Source organism: Amia ocellicauda, chromosome 18 (genome assembly GCF_036373705.1).
Source record: "Amia ocellicauda isolate fAmiCal2 chromosome 18, fAmiCal2.hap1, whole genome shotgun sequence".
Classification (NCBI taxonomy): Eukaryota; Metazoa; Chordata; class Actinopteri; order Amiiformes; family Amiidae; genus Amia; species Amia ocellicauda.
Genome location: NC_089867.1, coordinates 7,713,532 through 7,734,610, shown reverse-complemented (window position 1 = coordinate 7,734,610; position 21,079 = coordinate 7,713,532). Strand labels below are relative to the sequence as shown.

At 35.0% G+C, this 21,079-nt stretch overlaps 1 protein-coding gene across 1 annotated transcript; it reads left to right on the top strand.

Moving 5' to 3' along the window:
- The first annotated feature begins 832 nt into the window (after positions 1-832).
- On the top strand, positions 833-19,533 carry slc6a3 (solute carrier family 6 member 3). Its single transcript, XM_066691176.1, has 15 exons — positions 833-1,122; positions 1,936-2,302; positions 4,129-4,260; positions 7,593-7,815; positions 8,654-8,786; positions 9,235-9,369; positions 10,747-10,850; positions 12,819-12,943; positions 13,943-14,055; positions 14,648-14,776; positions 15,457-15,556; positions 17,011-17,111; positions 17,603-17,770; positions 18,173-18,244; positions 19,080-19,533. The coding sequence occupies exons 2-15, from the start codon at positions 2,014-2,016 to the stop codon at positions 19,101-19,103; spliced, it is 1,848 nt and encodes a 615-aa protein (XP_066547273.1). The 5' UTR covers positions 833-1,122; positions 1,936-2,013; the 3' UTR covers positions 19,104-19,533.
- The last annotated feature ends 1,546 nt before the right edge of the window (positions 19,534-21,079 follow it).

The following is a 21,079-nucleotide window of genomic DNA, read 5'->3' as shown; positions in this document are numbered from 1 at the left end:
CCAACAAACCTTATACATTAAGTCATCAGAAAAGCAATTGTATGCCATGACATTGTTTTAACAAGACACACTGACTTAATATGACTTCATTAAATATTATTCTGTTCCAGATAAGTGTTCAAAAATAAAACAAGAAAAATAAGCAAAACAACATCAAAAATAAAATTCATTCTTTACTTCAGCTTGAGTGCCAGCAAGCTATAACCAAAAACGACCATTTGGTCTATAATTGTTTATGAATTCTAACTAAAAAGTGTGGGGTGATATGTATTATTATTATTATTATTATTATTATTATTATTATTATTATTATTATTATTATTATTATTATTATTCAGCTTATAGGGACAGGACCCCCTGAGATAAATGTGACAGAGACAGAATTACAAATGTGACTGATACACTTTATTGTTTATTGTAGGACATTGTGTTGTCCTCCACAGAGAAACCAAAGTCAGATAAAGGGGCTTCAATAAATAACCCAGGACGGGGGAATAGTTTGTTGCTAGATGCTAGATCTTGGAATTATGGTGGTAAGATGATGTCCAGTGCGTGTGTGTCTGTGTTTGCACGGATGTCTAATAGTCTCCAAATCCTATGGGAGGGGGGCGAGTGCTAGAACTGCTGAGTGTGTGAGATGGATATACACAGGAGAGAGAGAGAGAGAGAGAGAGAGAGAGAGAGAGAGAGAGAGAGAGAGAGAGAGAGAGAGAGAGAGAGAGAGGGAGGGAGACAGAGGGAGAGAGAAAAAGAGACAGTGAGGGAGGGAGAGAGGGAGGGAGTGTTGTCTCTCATATTTCTAGCGTGGCACCTCAGCTTTCTTTCACAGACCAACTGACTCCAGTAGCCCCAACAGAACTGCTGCTAAAACAAGCAGGCTCTTGTATGGCGGGGGATTTGGCCAAATTGTATCACACAGATAGGTAACCATTTTACCTTTGCTCAGGACTTGACAAGCAACTTTTACTTCCCTCTTCCCAAGCATTGCCAGGGAAAAAATCAAGGTCTACCAAATATGGTTTAAACTTTATTCAGCTGAATAGAGCAACTCTGGGGAGCACAGACACAACTGGACAAGATAAAACTGCACCACAGAAAACGCTGAATTTACAACAAAGAAAGGTGAGATATTTTTTGCTACTTTTCCCCTATGAGCCACTTTCACCGTTAATACATCAGGGCTAATATTTTGATGCTAGTTCATTAGTGCTTTTAATCTTTTTATATGTATCAATAGATATAGACTTAAATAACCGATACATTGTTATTCCAGAATCAATCACTTTTTTTATATTTTATATGTGAACTATTGTGTGATTTTTATATTTTCTAAATGACACTGGTCAAAGCTTTTTGAGCTGCTTTTACCATAAGTGCTTCAGATTTTGTTTATGATGGAGGTGAAAATATCACCTAATTTAATATAGAAAATAAGATTATTTTGAAGCACTTACAATTCCATATCAATACCAACTGCAAGACTAAGTGAATTGTTTTTATATGATCTTTACATAAAAAAACATTTAAATATGTTAATCCTACTACTACTACTACTACTACTACCACTACTACTACTACTACCACTACTACTACTACTACTACTACTACTACTACCTATAATAATAATACTAACAACAATATTTGTACATGATTTATTTCACAAATAAGTTAAATTGGTTTATTTTCCTGTTTTAGCTTCAAACCATGGATGGGGCTATTTTTTCAACATGAATCATTGTATTTATACCCAACAGTATTATTATATAACTGCAGTACTCAAAAAATACAGTCTCATTGCTATAAAATGCATCTGAGGGTGTGTTTAATAGCTGGGTAATAGATTAACTAGAGAAAGACTTGCTGGTTGGTTTGGGTGCTGGTAGACTGGCCAATAGGATTACAGGGTTCTAACCACACTGATCTGTTCCTCTTCAGTTCAAGCTGTAAGTCTACCTGTGGCCACTGTCTGGGACTTGGCTTGGGAAGTTCGTCCTTGGATGCTTGGATCTCTCCATGATCAAAGGCAGACTACCAGTCGGACAAATGTCTTCAGTTGTTGCTCCAGCCAAACCGTCCAATAACATGGGTCCCAAAGAAGTGGAACTGATCCTAGTGATGAAGGAGCAGAATGGAGTGCAGTTCACCAATTCTACCTTGATAAATCCCTCCCAGACGGGCCCAGGGACCGAGGAGAGAGAGACCTGGGGGAAGAAGATCGACTTTCTCCTCTCGGTCATTGGATTCGCAGTGGACCTGGCCAACGTCTGGAGATTCCCGTATCTGTGCTACAAAAATGGAGGAGGTAAGGCGGCGAATGAGGCTCGCCTGTCTATTTGAGCAGGTGCCGGGGCAAACTCTATAAAATGGACGATGCTTGAAAATGATTACCACAGCTACAGAACTAAAAGTGTCCGTCTCCATCGCTTGGGAGGGATGGGTGGCATTAATCAGATTTCCATCTACATTTGCAAGGCATTTAACCTCCAATTACAGTTAAATAGCTGACTAATTGTACACCATTGTATATGCATTCAGTATTTCCATGACAATGTTTTTGTGTTGTTACAATATTATAGGAACATAACAATCATTCAGAAAGGGATAAACAAATAGCATTCAAGATTAGTGTAATAGTCATATAAAAGAAAAAGACCTATACTGTACATTTGTTTCCTTTTGCACTAACAAGTGACACAACCTTTTAAGCTTTTAAGCATTTGTTGAAATAATCACAGACACAGTTTGCTGAAACCTACATAAAATCATGAATTATTGTCCGAACACAGCACAGAGCAAGTATATGAGAAATATGTTCAATGTGTGAATATTCAAAAATCCCCTGTGCGAGGAATCGTATTTTTCTCAACATTAAGTTTTATTATAGTTAAAATATTAGAATTATAATAGTATTCTTCTTCTTCTAAGTATAAAGTTACATCTTGTTTTTCTCTCTCTACATCCCATATTATTTTGCAATAAAATGTACCAGTAAGGTGGCGAGGTTCTTCAGTTTGACAGAATCCTGTTATTAATTAGAAAATGGTCTGGTCAGATTTTGTACTTCCTATTTTTAAATATTAACAATAATATCATAATGAATAATTAGGTATAGATTATTTTTATTAAAGAAAGGTCTATTTGATATTTAGAAAATTGGAAGGGAGGTATGAATTTACAAAATAATAGAAAGCTCACAACTAAAGAGGACAAGGTTTTTAAATCACCACCATCCCTGCTGAACTGTTCTTCGGCATTGTATTGTCAGGCAAGACTGAATTTGTTCATTATTGTACTGAATCATGTAATAAAATATTCAGTATATAAAATATTATATTTAAAGTCATTATTTTTTAATGCGTACTCTGTATGATAAATGTAATTATTTTGCCTTGACAACCAGAGAAAAATGTAATAAAATAATTGTATTGAGCCTACTTCCAAATTCTGTTAGTGGGACACCGAGAAAGCAACTGAGGGGATTTCCTCAGAGCTGAATCTATAGAAGTCATTGTTCTTTTTACAGCCTTAAGAACTTTATAAGCACAGCATTACATAGCACATAAGCAAAATAAAAAAGGGAAAACACATTAATTTTCAAAGTGTTTCATATGGTTGGGATGTACCTCTTTAAGATACAGCATTTGAAAAATCTTGTCATCACATTTGGTTAATTGACCATGAAAAGAATCATTAAAACAAAGAAATTGGACACATTTCTAATTGTGTTCCATTAATATTAGTTTAAACTCAATTCATTTTCAATTTGACACCAACCTCCAGCCTGCCCAAACCTATGAAAGCACCTGGAAACAGTGTGCTGAAGTCTGGGCCACTGTCCATGCACAATGCAGCAGAGAATTGCAATTTGTTCAGTTTCCATGAGTTAATTTCACACGTCTGGGGACGCACCTGAAAAATAAGTTATTTATGGTTAAAATAAATGACCCCTGGGAAGGACCATGTCAATGTCAATCCGTTTAAATTTGAATTTTAAGGCAACTTTGTGAAATGAAGGGGTACTTTTCAACTCATTAGGATTTGGATTTAACCAACATCCATTCTGAATCTTTTTGTTGTAATTATTGTTATTACATTGTTATTGTTATTTTATTTGATCTTTTTCCCCAGGAGCATTTCTGGTCCCTTACCTCTTTTTCATGGTAATTGCCGGAATGCCCCTCTTCTATATGGAACTGGCATTGGGACAGTACAACAGGGTGGGAGCAGCTGGTGTCTGGAAAATTTGCCCCATATTCAAAGGTATTTACATGTCCAGTGTCCTACTCTGACATGGCAGATGTGTTTATTTTATTGATATTTAGATTTTAATGGTTTATATTTATACTGTAACGTACACTTTTAATATAGAATTCTCTTGCTAGAAATCACACTATTAAAAAAAGAAAGGTTATATTTTGTGGGACAGATCTATAAAATTTATCTTTAGGATTTAAAATGTACATATATGTTCTGAGAAACCTGATTTTTGATGGTTTGCTTTTGCCCTCCAATCTTCCACAGTGTGTTTGTAAAATATATATCTATTTGTCCTAAATTAGCTCAAACATATTTTTGTGTGCTGCTTAATCATGCTTTTGTCCCCTTAAGTAACTAGCTCCCTTTTCTGTAAAGAAATACCAATCATAGATATATATTTGAAAACTCTTGTTTATTGAATTGTTTAATTTGTACAAATACAACCCATAGATACAATACTTTTCTTTCACTATTCAGAGTAAGGGGGTGACAATGTTTTCCTGGTTCCCCCAGTTATATTAGTGGGTGGTGTGGTCAATTTGATGAGCATAGGCATACACAAAAGCTGAATTTGTATGTTTGTTTTGAACAGCCACCTTCAAATTTAGGGCTGTCCATTGTGTGTGTTTCTTGCAGAGGAGTAGTGTATTAAACTAAAATCCAGTACAGTCATGGAAAATGCAATGAGTTAGGGTTGTCACCACCCTCTACGATTATGGTTTGGTGAAAGTCTTAATTTGACCTTGCATACTAAACCCGAGAATAATCTGATCCCCCACATTAAAGATGGTGGTGTTTATATCTGATTTAATTTCAGGAAAGTACCATAGTAGGTGTACTCAGGGTTTGTGCACATTAAATATTGTATTATTATTATTATTATTATTATTATTATTATTATTATTATTATTATTATTATTTTATTTGTATTATTATTATTATTTTTAATAATCATATAATTATAATTATAATAGAGATGTAAATATTAAAAGTGCACAAAAGAAGTTCCAAACAAGGAAGGCAAGTACAGTGTTAAAAGAATAATTGTGTTTAAGGTGAACATGTATACATATATTGATTATTCCCATGTAGATGTGTACTTAAACTTCCTCACAAATAAAAATAAAGGGGTGCATGCTTTATTTGTGCTTGTATGTTACAGCTAACGAGAGAAATTGCCGAATCCTTTTAGGTTTAACATTGGCTTGCTTTTGTTGTTAAATTTTTCCACCTTCTTGCATGCGCACAGAGATTTGCCTGTTCAAGATTTATGAACAAAATACGGTACTAAAACAATTCACATGCCAAGGGATGTCAGACAGAAGTGCATTCAAATATTAAAACCTTTCCTGTCATTCCAAAGGCAATATTTCCCAAGTGCAGTACTTTCAGAGCTAGTTTATCTGTCATTAAGCTGGTTCAGTGAGTGCCTGTCTTCACTGTATATTGAATGCATCTGAGGATATTCTAAATGAATATGTACAATTATCTCTGACTCTTACAGCATATAACTATTTTTCCCACAAGTACTTGAAGTGTCAGTAGAGCAGTTGTGTACCAACAGTACAATTAATATTATGCATAGGAGTGGTGCTGGACCACTGGATAAAACATTAAAATACCTCACAATACTTGACTGCAAATTATTATAATAATTATTTACGTCTTAGTAAATGCCAATACCCAGGCATACCCCAAAATTATTCTGCTAATGAGAGAATTATATTCTGTATAAATAAAGTAGTTTCCATTTTAGTTTCATTTTTATTATTATTGCTTGAAAAGGATGTGTGTGCATGTTTATATAATGGTCACTATTTATACAAGATATAGAACAGCCTACAGACTCGTGGAATGTGCTCGTCTGTAAATATAAACGTTGTCCACACAAGGGCAGAGCACACAGCTACAGGAGTTAACCATTAATTCTGAATGCGACCACAAGTAACCCAATAGTGTAATATGGTAATCCATGACTGTCCAAATATATATTCGATGCATGTTTCAGTCCTATATAGTTTTTGTGTTGTGACATGATCATAAATATCTGATAACAGTTATACTCTGGTAATTACTAATGAAAATGTTTAACTTTATTGAATTTACTTTATATACTATATATAGTAATATGTGTATATATATATATTTGTTTCCATTATACTATATAACATTATCAAGTTATATATACTGATGGGAATATTCAATATAGTTTTTTGTGACTTCAAATTAATGTAACCACAATATATATTGACTGAACATAGTTGCATATTTGTTGCCAATTCCCTGACAATGAAGTTGTTTTAATGACTAAACATTTAAATATGCATACACAGAGAAAGACTGAAAATTACCAATCCAAACCACTGACAATTACTGAAAAAAGCCCATTGAGACATTAAAGGTTTTGACATTTTAATCACAAGCTCAGCTTTTAGATTGGATGTCACTCTTCAGGAAAATGATAGTAATTAAACTGATAAACATGTCTTTTTCTGGGAGATCAATGCTTTGGATGGACAAGACAGCCCACATGTGTGAAGGCTCCAGGCAAAAGTCTTTATACAAATACAATGAGTTCACATTTGAAAGTTTATTGTGATATCTCTGTAACAGAGAATTTCAGGCTTCTGGTGCCAGGACAATAAAATATATTAAATTACGTGGGATACATGTTAGCTCGTTTTGTGTGGAGTACAGCAAATCAGGTTCTCATGTTGTTTGAATTAAACCACCAGTTGAAAGTTCCTGTATATTATTATTAAAACAATAACAGAGGAAGGCTGAGTAGCCTTACAAGTAATATTCTAAATTGTGATATTAAATTATATATTATAATGATGTAGAAGAATGAAAAGAACACTGGATCATACTTGAGGAGTAACAGGAAAGAATTCTGCTAACTGCTATTTATACTCTTAGGTTATCATCTGTTATGAGCTATTCCAGGTTCCCTCAAATCCATTCAGTATAATTGATGTGCCCTCTCAGTTGCAGTTCATCTGAGATTATTTATTTACTGGAATATGTTGATCTGATTTTACCTGAACATATACAAAACAAAATGTCTCTTTTTTAAACTTTGACAGCTTCTTAAAAATTAGCTTCTTTTGATTAAAAACAAATAAACAAACTATTCAGAAAAGCATCTGAAGTGAAGCACAAGCACGTTAAATGACCCCACAAGCTTCTCTACTGTGGCAGACTAATAAACAGTGACACACAGAACCGACAGAAGGACTGGTCAGTCACTCATTACTCAGGTGTATGGATACATCAAGATATTACTAGGTTACTGTTAACGAGCATGTAAGAGGATTTTGTCTTCTGGTTTACAGGTGTTGGCTTCACTGTGATCATCATCTCCCTATATGTGGGTTTTTACTACAATGTGATCATAGCCTGGGCTCTGTTTTACCTGTTCTCATCCTTCACTGGCAATCTGCCCTGGGTGAACTGCAACAATACCTGGAACAGCGTGAACTGCTCTGACCTCTGGTCCTTCAACAACTCGGCCCTGAACGAAACGCGCAAGTCAACCCCGGCAGCAGAGTATTTTGAGTAAGTCAATGAGTTGTGCAAACCTTAAAACACAATAACAGGGTGAATAAATAACCAAATAAAATAAAGCAGAATAAAGTGAAAAACGTCCTTGGTAGGTGTTTCTTTTTTGTTTGATGCCCTTGATCCTCAAAATAAGTGGCACTCTAGATCTCTTATACTATGACTGTAGCTGCTAAGTTTATTCTCATTATTTTTGTTATTAGTATTATTATTTATAATTTTTTGCACGGAAGTGTCAGAATTCCTGGATGTCACAATTAGTTTGTCGGAAAGTGAGAGCTATTTTCATTACTATGGAGTTGCACTTCTACCCCTGTCGATGAAGAAAATTAATTGCATTTCCATGAATGGAAACGCATGTATTTGATGTGATGTTGAGATGGCTGCACCTGCTACCTGATTTAAGACAAAGGATGGCTTTGCTGCAGCTATCATCGCCCAGAGAACAGTGGCAGATAAGTTGTGAACTTCAGTCCTATCCAGTATGTAGATTTCTGATCAATCAATAAAATCTAGGCCCGGTTTCTACAAAGAAAATTGCTGTTTGAATTTTAAAACAAGACAAATGTACAGAAAAAAACTACTTCTCATCAATATCAAAATATGGTTGGAGATTCTAAATATTCGACATGTTTAAATTGAATTGATCTCTTTAGCTGTTGCTTTTTTCTTTTTAAAACATCATAACTGGAAACAAAATCAAGTTTTCCTCAACTATTTTGAAGGGCTTTCTCGCTTTGCTTGTGTAGGCTTCATTTTGGTTGAAATAAAATACAGTTTATAGCACATTGCAGTTCAACGTGTCGATTTAATAACTTGCTCTTCATCTTTGTAGGAGAGGCGTTCTGCATCAAAGTGAGGGAATTAATGACTTGGGCTTACCCAGATGGCAGCTCACACTGTGTCTCGTTGTGGTTATTGTGATTCTCTACTTCAGCCTATGGAAAGGAGTAAAGACCTCGGGAAAGGTAGGCTGGTGAATCAATAAGCATCACATGCATCCTGATATTATTCAGAATTAAGAGAAATAAAAAACGATTCAATTATCTGAACCAAGCTATCTGAACCACTATTTTTTTGTCCTCACACATTTGCCCAAGCGACGGTGATTGTGATTTCGGAGCAGCATTACGATCGACAAAGTTTTGTCAAGGACAGAAATTTGCCGATTGCTGCCTTAATTCTTCTGCGTGGCCTTCGATCACCTCCAATTTCCAATTTTGACAAGGCACTGTTCAGCCCGAACCCTTCTGTCAATGAATATGTGCTAAGATCAATACCAGCTTTCACATCGAGTTGGAAGGTTTAAACTAAAATCATACCCTGGTTGAGTTTGTCAATATTAACCGCGCTAAACTGCGTGGAATGTATCCTATTTCGATGTGACACATAGTGAAGAGCCTGCTGTCCCTACAGGTGGTGTGGATCACTGCTACCATGCCGTACTTGGTCTTGACTGTACTGCTGCTTCGAGGAGTTACCCTGCCTGGAGCCATTGATGGCATTAAAGCTTACTTGAGTGTCGATTTCCTCCGCCTTTGTGAGGCTTCGGTGAGTCTGCATTGCTTTCACAGTTTTCCCTTTCAAGAAGCCCCAAGCCTCTGCCAAAGTAACGCAATTACGGGCATCACAAAAGCCAAATCCCACTTATTAAATTTCATAGGCCCTCTTCAGGGGAGAGGCCTCTGTTGCTTTCCTATCCAAATAGACTGGGACTGAACACCTTTAGCCAACTGTGGCTCCCTTTTGTTTCTGTTAAAAATAAAACCGTGCATTGTAGTAAAGAGTAAAGAATACACATCTCCTTAATTGCCTGTGGTTTGACCTTGTTCAAGTATTACTGTGTTTTCTCCATTTACTCAGCAGCACATGGCGTTGCGTTCCTAGGTGATTTAACATCGTGGTCTGCTTATTCAATATTACTACAGTTTATGATAGTTATGTATATGTCCTCTTATTATCTGGTGACATTTAAGAATTTCTAAATATGTATTAGACTTAATTTAATTAATGTTTTTGAGCCGGAAATATTTGTGCAAAACGAAACTGTTATTTAATGTTGCATATTACAGTAATGCAATTTTAATTTAACATGAGATACCAAGCTTTAAAAGACAAGATAGCTTGTATAGTGTGTGTGTGTGTGTGTGTGTGTGTGTGTGTGTGTGTGACTTTAATTGTTCTGCATATTTTTTTCATTCTATACATTTCCTCCAGGTTTGAAAACCTATTTGCAAAATGACATTGATTTGGCATATTCAAATAATATTGAATTTCAGCTGTGATAGAATATTGAACTGGACATCAAATTATTACTGAAAAAGTATCCTTTGAGTATAAGATTTTATTGACATGTTGACAAAATATAAATAATATGAAATCTGCCCGGTAGAACACAAAGTAGCAATCTAACCCTTGGGATATTTAAAGATTTTAGGCCTCTGTGAAAGTTAATAAGAAATTATATTTTTCAACTGTGTAAAATAAACAAACAGTTACAGCCCCACAAATAACGATCAGTCTCTGGCCGAGAAAAAGCTTTTTAACGTGTGGAAAATAAAAATTGAGGCAACCGAGTTCAGTTGCTTCCCTTGTTATCAGTTTAGAGTTGTGTAAAATAGATTCAAGAGGAGCTGGTTTTATTTCCATTAAATGCTTTTCCCCAGTTGATGAAGTTGTACAAATATTGCATTTGCTGTAAGTAAGGGTGATATTCAATGCAATTTCCCTGAGCGCTCACGACTGACGACTCAAAGCAGCAATTCTGGAATTAGATTAGACACATGCATGCAGTAGCAATTTGCAAAATTACCCTGCATTCAGAAGTGTCTTTCATCTTTGTGCTGAATGAGTTTCCTGCAATTATCTCTAATAACAGCTTTTTTTTCCTTCTTCTTTTGTGTCGATCCCTGGGCATTTGTTTTGCAGGTCTGGATAGAAGCTGCCACTCAGATCTGCTTCTCTTTAGGAGTTGGGTTTGGTGTGCTAATAGCATTTTCAAGCTATAACAAATTCAGTAACAACTGCTATAGGTAAGGCATAACCCCATATTAGGATTTTAATTGGGCGGCCATCACAAGAACTGTTAAATTACAATATCTTTGAAGCCCTGCAGGCACTGTTTTTGACACTAAACTAGAATACAAACAGTATGCTAAGTGTGCTGTAGTAAATAACTTCATGAAGACAGATTGTTACATATTCTTGTCAGATGTCATCAGGTTTACAATGCAGTTATTGGCTCTGTTTTCATGGAGCCTAATATTCCGATAATAACTCAACTAATAGCTCAACGGGAATACAATACCCTCATATAAACACCTGCATTGGAACAGACTAATCAGATTGAGCTCCTTCCAAAAGAAATTTTGATCTGAATGAAAGAGGTGGTGTAGACCTTTGATAATCCATTCAATAGAAGAATATTAGCATCTAATAGCCACATAAACACTTTAATCTGACTACTTTCTCAGTTGGAAACTGTGGGTTCTTTTGGCTTAATTTGTGTCAACGCAGTTAAATCCAAAAACAAGGCGAGTGGTAGAAATTGGTCTGCTATGTTACAAAGCTTGAAAGACTTTCAAATAATGGAAAGGTCCTGAAACAAACACATTTTTGACAAAATGAAAGAAGGCAGGTTCTGCAGAACATTGGACCAACTAAAAACTGAATTTCTGAAAATGGCCTATTACAAGGCTAAAAGTCAGAATGCCATGAGGCATTTTGCTCAAGGGTGCTCTATACATGTGCAAAAAATGTATTGATTACGTCCCCTGTACATATATATAAATACCTTGAATGGATTGCCTTATGTTTAGTGTCCATATAAACAGTTCATTCAGAATCTTCAGTCAGAATTAATTAATTTGGATTGACGAAATTCTCTACATGTAAACATAGCCCATGACATTGTATCTGACATGCGCTGATAATGTTTCATCGCAGGTCATGCTGGGCAAGAATTCGAATGTATTAATTTATGATATGTGTGGACATACTGTAGGACTTGCTTTCTAACACCATACCACATGAATGATAAAAAGCGACATTTCTGGTATTTAATATGCCAGTGTACGAATTCCGTTTTACCCCAAAAATGTACAGCATAGACAGAAACGTCAACAGTGTGGAAATGGACATGCAATGTTATGAAGAACCTGTGCAAAGGCTAGCAAACAGAAGATATGTGTTGCTATTTCTTTCCAGTTTAGTCACAAACGGTGTAAATTGCATGTTCACCTGGAGTTCATACTGAAATGCAACTAAAGTGATTACAGTACAGCTCACAAGCGCAGTCCATTTACAGCTGTGAACTTCCAGGACGTATTGCTACAACACTATATACGTACTGCATTATGCATACAGACAATACATTGTAATGGAAAACTTGGGGATCGACAAACAGATATATTTAATTATATCCACCATAATTACATTATGTGTCTGGACACATAACCTATGTATTAAATATGTGGCCAAAAAAGAATTTATTATTTGAATCGATAATTTAGACTTTCAATATTTGTCTAACTCAATCTCAGATGGTTAGACAACTGAGTGTGTTTGGGGGAGGCCTGGGAGATCAAGAGTAGGTAACTTAATTTAGATATGGGTTTAATCATATTCTTTATTGTTTAATGTTGTTTAAACATTAGCTAAAAGTTAATAAAGCTATACCAATCATTAGGTAACTTTAGCAATTATTTTAAGAAAGGCTTTTGAGATGTTTACAATGCCTGGTTTTTACTAACATTTAATTATGCTCACATGCGATCAAATCAAATGTATGCCTTAAATCAAGTTTAGACTTGTCATGTTGAATCCATTCTACACGGAGGGAAACTAAAATACTACAGATTTTTTTATCATCAGTCTATTGTGGCACTACAAAACTCTCTGTTTGTGAGATGGACAAACATGTGTGGCCCCTGAGGTGTGCAGAAGGTGTGAAAATGAATGTGGGGACTTATTATGTCTGAACCAGAGTTTTATTTCCCCAGAGATGCTATCATTACCAGCTCTATCAACTCCTTGACAAGCTTTTTCTCCGGATTTGTCATCTTCTCTTTCCTCGGCTACATGTCACAGAAACACAATGTGGCCCTAGATGAGGTAGCGACTGATGGTGAGCTGCTAATGTCAGTGCCTGCTATTTCAAACTTGAACTCATCCAAAGTGCATGCCAGCCTACTTGCATTTCAAGAGCAATTAGCAGACCAATCTCTTCTTTTAGTAGTTTTTCGAGGCCTGGTCTTTAGTGTTGACAGCATGAACCGAGAGGCTGTGAAGCGTGTCATTTTTATAGGGGAAATGAACAGCATTCAATTGATCTTACCCTCATATTTAACCTAAAAAATAATAGTTTATTCTCTCCTTAGGAAAATGTGCTTTGATTGGAAGCTGTTTTCAATTCTATACAGTAACAGTCAAAAGATTCTTCGCCCCCTGTTATAATTCAGCTGGAATCTGTACAGCTTTTCCCAGGCTGAATCAGTGCTTAGAAAATATACAACAGATCAACAAGTCTAGTTAAATGTACCATCTTTATTAAATAAATTAAAGATGAAATAACATACACACATACAAATATACATACTATAGTTGAGCTAAAGCAGAGGTAGGGGGTTGTTGTACAAAGCTGAACATGTGCTCTTTGTCTTACATTTACACAGCACAGTGCCAAACAGCGATTAATCAAATGGCAGTTAAACATGAGCAAGGCAGGGTATATGAAGTGTGAAATTTAGATCAGCATCCTGCTAGCAAAAACGCCTCCACCGTCTAAATCTGTGAAATCTTTTTCAAAAGGAAGCATTTGACTTTAAAGCTGCAGTGTCCAGAACAAGAGAACGGTTGAAAATGTAGCAAAACTCTACACCAATTCCAAGGTGTCCAAATCATGAACTGTGGCCATACTGTTCAGCTCATAAAATGAAAAGATGATATATGCCACATATTATTTTGCCAATTTAAAGGTACAATTAATCTTTAAAACAATAATAGACAGTAAACAGATCCAAATATTTTATCCAAAATGCGTAATGAAGTTGGGAAGTAAACATCTTTAAAATGGTTTCATTCTAACTAATGTATTTATTGGAGACATCTGTTGCTTTCACTGCAGGGCCAGGGCTCGTGTTTATAATATATCCAGAAGCTATTGCAACATTGCCGGGGTCTTCTGTGTGGGCGGTGATCTTCTTCATTATGTTGCTGACCTTAGGTATTGACAGTGCTGTAAGTAAATATTTTAACTTGTATACTATACATATAGGGATCATACATTCACATAAAGTACTTCCCCCCTGCCAGGACTTCATGCATTTATTTCCTTTTTCTTACCTTTCCTTGAAAACGTTGTTGCAATTTCTGCTTAATACAAAATAATATGACCTGAGCAATAACCATGAGGTTTGACTAATTAGAATATCTTAGCCATCAAAATGTTTTCCAGTAAAAAAAATACCTACCCAAGATTCTTTAGCACTAAATGGTCAATCAAACTCGTTATCCGTTTAAAAGTATTTTATTTAGATAAAGCTACAGTGATTGCAGACTTCCTTCTGTGTTTAGTTTTGGAGTTTGGGGGTTTGAAGAATAGCCTGTCTAATTGCTGAAGTGAAATATTTGTTCTCTTCGCTCCCTGTTTGATAGAGGCCTCTAACCCACACGTAATGGTTTTGGTAACTAAGCTAAAGCTGTTTTCTGAATAAACATATCCTTGGCTTCAGTAGATTGTAGATTATATTTGGAATGGCCTTTATTTAACCTCCACATGGCCTTGGTTACTAAATAAATACCAGGATTGTTCTTTGATTTTTGCTTCCAGATGGGAGGGATGGAGTCAGTAATCACTGGGCTGATGGACGAGTTCAAGTTTTTGCACAAACACCGTGAACTCTTCACACTTTTTATCGTTGTTTCGACCTTCCTCATATCTCTCTTCTGCGTCACAAATGTAAGTTGTAAGTAAGGGGTATATTTAAAATGTAGGATGTAGTAAGGGAAAAACTAAACAATGCTCTGTGTTACATTAAACACTTAACACTATTTTAGATTTCATGTGGGAAAGTTACTGTCCTTTATATATTTTATTTATAATTATTAGTTATTGTGTTTAAGGGACTATCTCAGCAGTTGTAATTTATAGAGCAGCTGAAGGGAGCATTAGTATCCAACAATGCAAAAGCATTCGACTTGATTATTTCACCAAGATTATTTTCTGGGTTTATTCTATGATTCGGATTTGTGGGATTTGTGATATGAAGTGAAAGCCAAGCAATCTGAAGGAACTGCCAATATACTGCATGGTTAAAACACATTAGTGAGCTTATCCAAAACCAAACGATATGCAAAGTACTGATGGCTTTGTGTGGTGTGAATAAATGTGAATATTGTTTAAGTTTGAAAGATATGCTATTTACAGCCATACATTGCTTTAAGCATACGCTGAAAGATACTGGATGTATATCTTATCAGGGTTATAAATGAATTTGGAGGCAAATGCTTTCTAGAAAAAAGGAAAACATCTGCAAAATGAAACCAGTTTAGATAGCTTCTCTGTTAGTATAATAGTACATGGCTCAAGTGACCCTGCCAAGCAATCAGACGGAGGTCAAATGCTCATTTCTGTTTCAGGGTGGTATTTATGTATTTACACTCCTGGACCACTTTGCTGCAGGAACATCAATTCTGTTTGGAGTGCTTATTGAGGCTATTGGCATCGCCTGGTTCTACGGTAAGGTAGCAATGATTTTTCATGTGCTGCAATGATGATTTTACATTAAGTTGATGATATCCTATTGGAAGTGTAGGGGTAAGGCTTTTCTCTGTAGCTGAATTTAATTAAGGAGTCGCACAGAACCTAAATGGGAAAACATATATGAACGTGTCTAGATTTGACCATTGTATTCAGGGTTGGATTGGGACTTCGAAGCAGCCCAGGAATTCAATGACAATATGTCAGTTGTCGACCATGGGGGAGTGGGGAATCTGGCATGGCAAATTGGTACCTTAAATATGAATACTTTGATATTCTTTGATTAATTAACATTAACTTTACATTTTAAGCAGGATGGATTTGCATGTCAGGAATCCCTTTTTAATTGTAGTCAGTTTAGAAAAGCCATCACAGCATCAAATATATGAATAGTCCTTTAAAAAACACAACAAACAAAAAAACTGAGTTGTGATCTTTATTATAATTTAAATACATCAACAATAAATGTTTCATTAATGTTAATATTTTGGTTGCCACAGTTAAAACAAAGAAACAACTACCTAAATAAATACCCTTGTAATGGAACATCTTAACTATTTTCTTTTAAATTGGACTACCCTACTTACTGCAGAATGAAGAAACAAACTTAACAAACAAATCACCTCAGGCTTATAAGGACAAAGTGGAACAATCAATCCACCTTTCTTTGTACTGTTTAAAGAGCAAGAGCAGACTTTCCAAACCCTAGCATTAGAAATCCATTTATGGAAATGCTATTGGGTCCTTTTGGCTTTCAGGTCAGAGTGTCACAGTGTCGCTCTCCTCCAGTAGACTAAACTACCCCAGATGAGGTATACAGCATCACTGCAGGGCTAAACTGGCCTTTTCAAAACCTCAGATATAACTGATGGAAACCTAGATCACTTGCCCTTCAATGCCTTGCACATTTTCTTCCCTCGACTCGCAGTCACAGCAATTCATACCCTCTGGTTTTGATATATTCCCTGTGGGCATGCAACCACGTGAACCTGAAAAAGAAACTGCATCCATAACCTGTGTTAACCCACCCCCCTCCTGAAAAAACCACAAACACACAGGATGTTCTGAACTCTAGCACAGGAATCGTACCAGTAGAGTTTAGCAAATAAACTACCACTTGTCTCTTTAGAGATTTTGATCAAAAGTTTTTACATTATTTGCAGATTGGTACGCAGTCACTTACAGCCCATTGCATTCATTTTTAATAATTAGTCGCTTAATAATAAGTGATGGATTGGTATATCTTCAAGCCTTTTGTACCCTTTCGTAAAATAATGTCACACAGGAATTCGACAGACGATACATGCACTTATACGGATACAGAACTTAAAAAATTTGAATGTGAAGAATTCAGGGAAATTTCAGAATTTCCCAGCAGGCTCAGCACACAATCGGATTTCTGTTGGATTACTAAGTCATTGCTTTTATTTTAGGAGTTGATCGATTTAGTGATGATATTAAAGAAATGATTGGACACAGGCCTGGCTTGTACTGGAGACTCTGCTGGAAGTTTGTGAGTCCCTGTTTCCTCTTGGTAAGTTGAAACCGTAATGCATTTAACGAAATCCATAAACCTGAAGTAAATAAAACTGACATCTCAAACCACTGCAAGATGAATTACATTAAACTATGGTATTTAACATACATTTTGATTTGTTGTAATTCTTGATTGTTCAGGGTGGAACTGTTAGTTGTTTTGGAACACTTGGCAAAAGTCCTGATTTTACAACATTGGTAAATGATTTACTCATGCATAAGCTGTCTGAATGAAATGTATTATATTTTACAGTTTTTTATTTAAAATAATTTATGTGGGCTCTTTGCAACCATTTTGAGTGAGAATATAAAATGTAAGTTTACAATAATAACTCTAATAAACATACATACTGCCTTTACTCATATGTGTTTTATTACCAGCTATGGAACATTAGTCCTTAATTGTTTTATTGACATGACCAATTTTAATGTTTTTTGTATTTTTAAGTCATGTTCTTAATGTGTCTTTTATTCTGATTTGCTTGATAGTTTATGGTGGTTGTCAGCTTTGCAACATTTAACCCTCCTCACTATGGGACATATGAGTTTCCAGTCTGGGCTAACGTCATTGGCTGGTGTGTTGCCATGTCCTCTATGGCAATGGTACCTATATACGCCATCTACAAATTCTGCATCCTACCAGGGACATTTCGGGATGTGAGTATGAACATTTCTATTGAAGCATCTTTCACTGGTGGAGATTATGTCATTTTCATATCTGAGTACCTTTGACTGTCACCGAGTTTCATCTCTTCCTTTAGGATTAAAATAGCTTTCTCAGATGTTGGGTATAATTATATATACATTAGTTTTGTCTAAGTCAGTATATTATAGGAACTCCATATGCTTCACAAAACCTGTTGATGGGACAGCATATGGGGATGTTACACTAGTTAAGTTTTTCATTAAGTATGTGGGGCAGTTACGTTCACCCATAAAGAAGAAGCAATGTTCATTAAACAGATCGTTAAATGTTATGATATACTTTCCCCCCCATTGTATTTATTGTGTTTTTATGCAAGGAATTAAAGTGAAAGCTGGAATGTTTCTTTTGTATAGAAATTAGCTTATGCAATCACCCCTGAGACCGAGCATCACCTCGTGGAAAACGGAGAAGTTCGACAGTTCACGGTATGTTTCCCCCGTTAACACAATAAGGATACATTTTTCTCAAATACGTTGCTGTGCAGTTACAGATTTATCACTTCTCAGATTTGTAGCTCTCACTGAGTTTTGGGGTTTTGAACATTGAAAAGGATGCATGTTATACCAGTAGTTTATGGAAAATAAATAAACACATTATTTAAAAATATATATTTAAGTCAAATAGATTAGTACTTTCAATTTAAATGATACACTGTATCCAGTCTTAGATGAGGTATGTTTTATTAACACTTTTGTTAGTTTTGTATTAGTATACAATGACATACAGCCTTGACTTTAAATCTAAATGTAGAAATATGACATATTTGAAGTTTGTTTCTGATAAACTTCCTACCATATCCTTTACTTTCACAAAATACAATTACTTGTGATCTGTTCGACATGTTATGGAGGATCAAACTGAAACATTTAATCTGCAACAAAATGTACTAATTTCAAGAATTGTAAGAATCTTCTCTGAGTGCTTTCTTGGAGATCTAGTTTCAGAGTATGTTTACTGTGCTAAGTATAAGTATATATATATATATATATATATATATGAATAATAAAAAAACGAAGTTATACTGTATTAAATTACTGTGTTTAGTAATTTCGTAGTAGTAGTGTAGTAGTGTTTGGGGGTCAGGATTAAGATAAAAGTCTAATTCCTATGAACAACAGTATATTTCCAATTCCAGTATTTAATTAATCTTGATATAACACACAAAAACGTAAATGGCACAAAAGTTGTCTATATTGGTCCCAAGAAATCTTAAGGTCTTAATACCATATGATCTTATTTTGTATTTTTGTATTTTCACAGCTTCATCACTGGCTGATGGTCTGAGGTTCATGAGGTAGAAGCTCTACAGATACATCATGCATTGGGAGATCTCTGTGAGTTAAAGATGGTATCTTTCTGGATGTGCCAGTGAAGCAGTAAAAGTAATTTATGTTTTCTCTGTAATTGGAAATGTGGCTGTAAAGTGACTTTGATCACAATGTTGTTGACGTACGTCAATATCAATCTTAATTCTATATACAATGACTGTTATGAAGGGTTACGCAACCCAGTATTTTCTTGTGATCTGAGTTCAACTTGAGCCTATAGACCAATAATCACCTTGACACAATGCACAGAGGAAGTACCACGAGGAATAGATGTTTCACTAGTTCTTTCCCCACAGATAATAGCATATCAACGAAAAACATTAAGCTATTTAAAAAAGTGGTATGTGTGCAAACTGTGTATATTTAAAATGGACATTAGATAATATGAAACCATTACATGATTTGTGTTTTACAATATTCTCATATTTGTACATTATCATTATTTAAATAACTGTCAGTTTAACATACTTATGGTGGTTTTAAGACATAAACAGGTCTCCCTATTTTTTTTTCATTCAACAACTTATTTTAAATGCATCAAAGTATTAGACAATGTTTTCTTTTTTTAATACAGAAATCAAAATCCAGTGTATGAAACTGAGAAGAATTATAAAAATAAATATAATCAATTTTGTCATTGCTAAATTCCCATGTTAAATGGGCAATTCAACAGCTTTAAGTCAGTGAAGGGAACTGCAGACCTGCTGTATCTTCACACCCCCACACTTCATTCCTGCACTGATTGATTTAGTTTTCATCAACTGGAAATGGTTTACAGTTAGGTTCATTTTCAATTCTTGAGTTTTCTGTAATTTTCTACAATGAACACATTTAAAGGGAATGTTCCATAGATGCCAAACCAAAGTATTTGTCAAAAGAAAAATACAAAAACACTTAGGGCTAGACCAAATAAAAAAAACATTGACCTACCCACATGTCTAAAAGTACAAACCTGTACCAGTTTAATTCAGAGCCACTTTTCACAAGCTTATAATTCAAAATGCCAATGGGTACACGTTTATAATGATGTAGTGAGATTTGTGGGAAGATCAATGTATCAGTATCCAGCTAAGGATTGGCAGCTTCATAAACTGGGGAATTGGAGGGACTGCACTTTACAAACAAACAAACAAAAAACTAACTTTTGCATGACGGATTTTTAGTTTTTCTATAATTAATCACATGATGGTGGTTAATGTCAAGGAAAAGATCACTTATCTTTTTCACCATTACATTTCCACTGCCTTCTTTGTTTTAAAGTGTGTGTTAAGATCTACATTGTGTGTGTGTGTATATATATATATATATATATGTATATATGTGTGTGTGTGATTAATCATTTTATTGCTTATTGCATAGTCCATATTTTAAGGAATATCTCAATTTCATAGTCTTAAGGCAAGTGCTCTGTAATGCTCTATACATGTATACAGTGCATACTATGAAACATATATCAATGTATTATTATAAAATGTTGACTTTACATAGCTTTAATATTAAATATACCACAGTGTTAAAATAGCAAATTACTTTGAGGGCTTATTATTATTATTATTATTATTATTATTATTATTATTATTATTATTATTATATTTTGTACAACATAATTAAAAGAGACAGGCAGCTGAAATGGTCAATTCTGTATTTTATACTGTATTATTCTAAAAACAAAATTCAAATACAAGATCTTCCTGTGATACACACCACATGATTTTAGTTGACACTTCAGATATTTCAACAATTTATTGTGTGTCAGAGATTGTAAATAATAAAATGGGAGTTTTACTATTATCAATCACCAAAGTCTGGGTAGCAGCTGTTGATACAATAACTAATCATTGGACAGCTATCATTGTACTGGTCTCCTTGAGCAGGCTGTTGTTGCATTCCATTTCTCAATAAAACTCAATAGGAAAACACACACAACATACA

What these genes read in the sequence shown, in the direction of transcription:
- slc6a3 (XM_066691176.1), top strand. Translation starts at nt 2,014, where the DNA reads ATGATCAAAGGCAGACTACCAGTCGGACAAATGTCTTCAGTTGTTGCT. An exon ending in GTGCTACAAAAATGGAGGAG is followed by an intron (nt 2,303 to 4,128) that starts GTAAGGCGGCGA and finishes CTTTTTCCCCAG; the next exon opens with GAGCATTTCTGGTCCCTTAC. An exon ending in TACCAGGGACATTTCGGGAT is followed by an intron (nt 17,771 to 18,172) that starts GTGAGTATGAAC and finishes TCTTTTGTATAG; the next exon opens with AAATTAGCTTATGCAATCAC.